The 4016-nt window shown below is 59.4% G+C and overlaps 2 protein-coding genes across 2 annotated transcripts in view; both read right to left on the bottom strand.

Annotated features, from left to right (window-relative positions):
* Window positions 1-2282: 2282 nt before the first annotated feature.
* On the bottom strand, window positions 2283-2970 carry VDAG_10286 (uncharacterized protein; the record flags this gene model as incomplete). The annotated part of the gene is made up of 1 exon (XM_009659755.1): window positions 2283-2970. The coding sequence occupies one exon, from the start codon at window positions 2968-2970 to the stop codon at window positions 2698-2700; it is 273 nt and encodes a 90-aa protein (XP_009658050.1). The 3' UTR covers window positions 2283-2697.
* Window positions 2971-3270: 300 nt separating this feature from the next.
* Window positions 3271-4016, bottom strand: part of VDAG_10285 (uncharacterized protein) — a gene marked incomplete at both ends in the record, with an annotated part of 9067 nt that continues 8321 nt past the window's right edge. Inside the window, one exon of the mRNA XM_009659754.1 lies at window positions 3271-3978. Coding sequence (XP_009658049.1) covers window positions 3271-3978 — 708 coding nt within the window. The remainder of the gene's footprint in view (window positions 3979-4016) is intronic.

Here is a 4016-nt window from a genome sequence, read left to right as displayed (position 1 = left end):
CTAGTCCATAACTTCATTGCATAATCACAATATTATCATATATATCATAATATTTATTTGCCCGTACTCACGACGGGAGCAATCCAAAAGGCCGGGGGGCGCATGCGCATACGAAAGGAGCGAATGAGTACCCCAAAAGAAAGCGGTGCTACATGACCGCCATCAAAAAATGCACGCGCTTCACCACACACATACGACGATTTCATTTTTTTATGGCCGAACCCCTTTTGTTATTCCCGGTGTTCATTGCACCACGAACAGCATGCGCATATGTCACTGCCCGCGAGGGCTAAATCTTTTTTTTTTTTTTCTTTAGTTTCGCATTTCAGCATATGCATAGCGACGGATCAGGCATGGCATTTTGATGTAGGATACCAACGGGAATTGACCAAGTCATCAATATGTTTACCGACTGTTGGGGCGTGACTAGTACGTGTGAGTGCGCGCGCGGCGTCTATGTGCATGTGTGTGTGTGTGTGTGTGTGTGATGGGCGTGTTCCATTGTGCCTGGTCGGGCTCCCATGCCGATGCGCCGTCGGCAGGGGTCCTGTTTGTGGTGACCTGTGAAGGGCGGGTTTTTGCGGGGATGTCAGGAACGCGTCCTTGGGATCTCTTCCATTTTTTTGTCGCATGCGTGGACGGACGAATGAGGAGAGTCATTGAACGGCTATACGGCTTGGCGGGAGTGGCCAGTACCAGTACTGTTTGCACTAGATTGTTTTCGGGGTTTCCTTGCTACAATGTGCGCGCCATGCGAGCTCATGGTGTGCGGTGAGAAGAAAAATTGCGGTGAATGCAGGCTTCTTGGGCTGGGAGCCTCTTGGGCTGGGAGCTTCTTGGGCTCAGAGAGACCGCTCTCGTGGGGGTTAGAGGGGCAAGCAAGTTGAGTCACTCGGGCTGCTCGCGACGCCCATCCAACCTGTTCCGTTTGGGCCCAGCTCGGTGTTCGTCGGCCGCTGCTGGGAGGCTGGCGGTTCGGCGTAGCAGCACGATCCAGGAAACGTCCCAATCAAGAAAGTGTGCACAAATGGCAGGGACCGGATTGGCTAGTGACGGACCAAGACGTCCGGCAGTCTGGGACGCGGACACGAAGGCAGGATTTTACGGGCACCATCTCAATCGGACCGGCTTGTTGTGGTCCACTCCACGTTCACATGTCTGGAGGAGGCAGGGCGAGCAGGGAGAGACCTCTTGACTTCCTGTCCTGCGTGGGGAGGCTTGGGAGCTCGGGAGCTTGGGAGGGGAGGGGCCGGCGGGAGCCCGCTGTCCGTCCGGCAGTAGGAGGGAGATGGGAAAAATTTTGCCACTGTCTTTACCCTTTTTGGTGCGATGGGGAAAGGCAAGGGAGGGTTAGGGTACGTGCGGCAGTGTGTGTGTGTGTGTGTGTGTGTGTGTGTGTGTGTCGAGTGGGATTGGAGCAAGTGCCAACAGGGATTCGAGGGGAGGAGATCGTCAGGGACCTGCCTCCCTGAGGTTTCTCCTGCTGTACTTGTACCTTCCTTCTTCTCTCTCAGGGGACGGGGCACGAGGAAGACTGGATGAGCAGGGCTCGGGCAGGGCAGGGCAGGGCAGGCGTGATGAGACGGGGACATCAAGGACACGGCAAAGAAGGAGAGGAGCGGAGCGGGGGTAGTGTCTCCCGCCTGCCTCATGCAGCGATGCCCAACATTTTTCTTTCCTTTGAGGGGCACCGTCAAGGACCGCGTTTCGCGCTTGCGCTTCAGGGCTTCACGGCCTCCGCTCGCCAGGGACGACATGGTCCGGGGGGCATGTGATGTGTTCTCCAGGGTAGATTGGAGGGAACAGATTGCTGAGCCGGGGGTAGGGTTCAGAGGGAGATGAGATCGGACGTGGAACATTCGACGCAGGCTTCTGGCGCCGGGTAAGAGAGGGCGCGCTCTGCCCCGGCGCCCACTTGACGGCACCCATGGGAGAGTCCTTGTACAGCAGGCTACAGGGCACAGCAGCGCCCAGAGAGGCAGGTAGGCCTGGCCTGTTCACGATCCGTGCTGCACGATCCCACAGTTTTGCGTCGTCTTGTTCGGGGTGTTCGATCGTGTCTTCTTCTTTTTTTTTTTCTCTCTCTGGGTCAGGTATCCACTTTGCCCCCTCCCTCTGCCGTGTGCCGTGAGCCGGTCGGTGGCCTCTTCTCGTTGCGTACCGTGGCAGAATCACATGCCTTTTCGAGCGACGCGAGCCGCGCGATGTGGCGGCCGGGATGACATGCAAGATAACGCATAGTGAAGTCGGTGGCTGCGGGGGAGGGGGGAGAAGCGCAGATCGAAGTTTTTTTTTTTTTTTTCTCTCTCTTTTTCATTCTTGGACACGAAGTATCGGCGATAGGACGCAGCCGGCGCCGGTGCCTGCAGGGCGAACGAGGATCTGTCCCTTCCGTCTGTCTGCCTCGCTCTTCTACGCTACGGCGAGGGATCCGTCTGGCTTCTTCTCCTTCTGCAGTGAGCACTCGTTCGGGCAGGTCTCGAAGGCTCGGTGTGGTTTCGGGTTTGTGGATTTTCCCAAGGAGGACTCCCTTGCCGCCTCCCATTTCCGGCTGGTGAACAAGAATGCTGCTCCACAAGATGGTGGCGACGACGATGACCACGACGAGTGGATCGTCAGCGTGCTCGGTGACTTGTGAATTTGTTCCTCGGGCAGATCTGGCCTCTGCGGAACATCATCGTGTTCTAGAACCTAGACCTAGACCCGAGCATCCCTAGAATGAATAGAGACCCTGGGAGAGACCCTGAGAGAGACCCTCACACCCTGAGAAAGACCCTGAAACCCAGCACTCATCCTCTGCCGATCACCATCGACCCCGTTCACGCCATGGACCACGGCGAACTGCGCCTTCGGTGAATGCCCGTGGATGGCCAGACCCCTTGCCTTGATCTCCCGGCGCCAGCTCTGCACCCCAGCCTGCCCGCCCGTTTCCGTAGTCAGCTTCCCAACCTGGACACATGATCCGGCCATTGCTCCCGTTTCAACAAAGTAAAAAAAGTATCCATTCGCTGAGTCCAGCTGTTCTATGCAAACACCCTCCCAACGCCGGGGGCATCACGCCCCTCCGCCTCCGTCTCCGCCGCCTCTCCCGTGCCCAATGGATCCGATCCATGTATGTGTGCGCGCGCATATGTATGTATGTGTACTGCAATATGCCTCCTCCGATGGTCCATGCTTGATTATGCTCCATGCTTCCCCCGCCCTCCTTCTCCGTACGTACGCCTCTCCCAATTACAGGCGTGGCGGTCCCTGCTCCTCTGCTTTTTCGCCTCACCCCGTCTTGGTCCGCCCCGGTGCCCAGCTGAGCCGCTTGCCCGTCCTGCCGAGCGCCTCGGGCGTCCCGTTGCCGCTGCCGCTGCCCTCGTCCGCGACCTCCTCCTCCCGCTGGCTGCTGCTGCTCCCCTCCCGCATGCGGTGCGTCAGCGCGTTGAGCTTGTCCCGCAGGAAGCCGCCTCCGCCCGCCGTCCTGCGCCGGTCCAGATCCGACCGACCGCCCGTGCTGCCCGTGCTGCCCCGCGTCGCCGGCCTGCGCGTCTGATCGCTGCGGCCCCTGCCCGGCGAGTCGTACGGTGAGAGACTCCCGCTGGTCATCGGCCGCAGCGAGTCGATGCGCACCGGGTCCGACGGGTCCATCGTGTCTTGGGGTGTGGGCGGCGTCATCATGAGGAAGCTCGGCAACGGCAGACCTCCCGTGCCGTTGTTGTGAGTGGTACCGTTGCCGCTGCTGCCGCCGCTCGTGTTGCGATACGAGCGCGCCGAAGCGACACTCGAGCTGCGGCTCGCCGATCGCGGCCCGGGGGATGCTGCTGTGCGAGCTGCCGTGCAGAGAGCGAGGCGGGCGACCGCGAAAAGTCCACCGGGCGAAGTGCCGTAGAGGCTCGACGAGTCGTCACTGTTCATGCTTTCCGGCGTAGTGCTGCGACGTCGCGTGGGTACGAATTGGTAGCATGATGGTAACTGGTTGTAATCGGCGCAAAGCTATGTACAAGGGAGGATACTTGGTGGAGAGGAGGTCG

This window comes from Verticillium dahliae, genomic scaffold, assembly GCF_000150675.1.
Source record: "Verticillium dahliae VdLs.17 supercont1.37 genomic scaffold, whole genome shotgun sequence".
Taxonomy (NCBI): Eukaryota; Fungi; Ascomycota; class Sordariomycetes; order Glomerellales; family Plectosphaerellaceae; genus Verticillium; species Verticillium dahliae.
The sequence above is the reverse complement of the archived record's forward strand: the minus strand, read 5'-3'. Positions and strand labels throughout refer to the sequence as shown.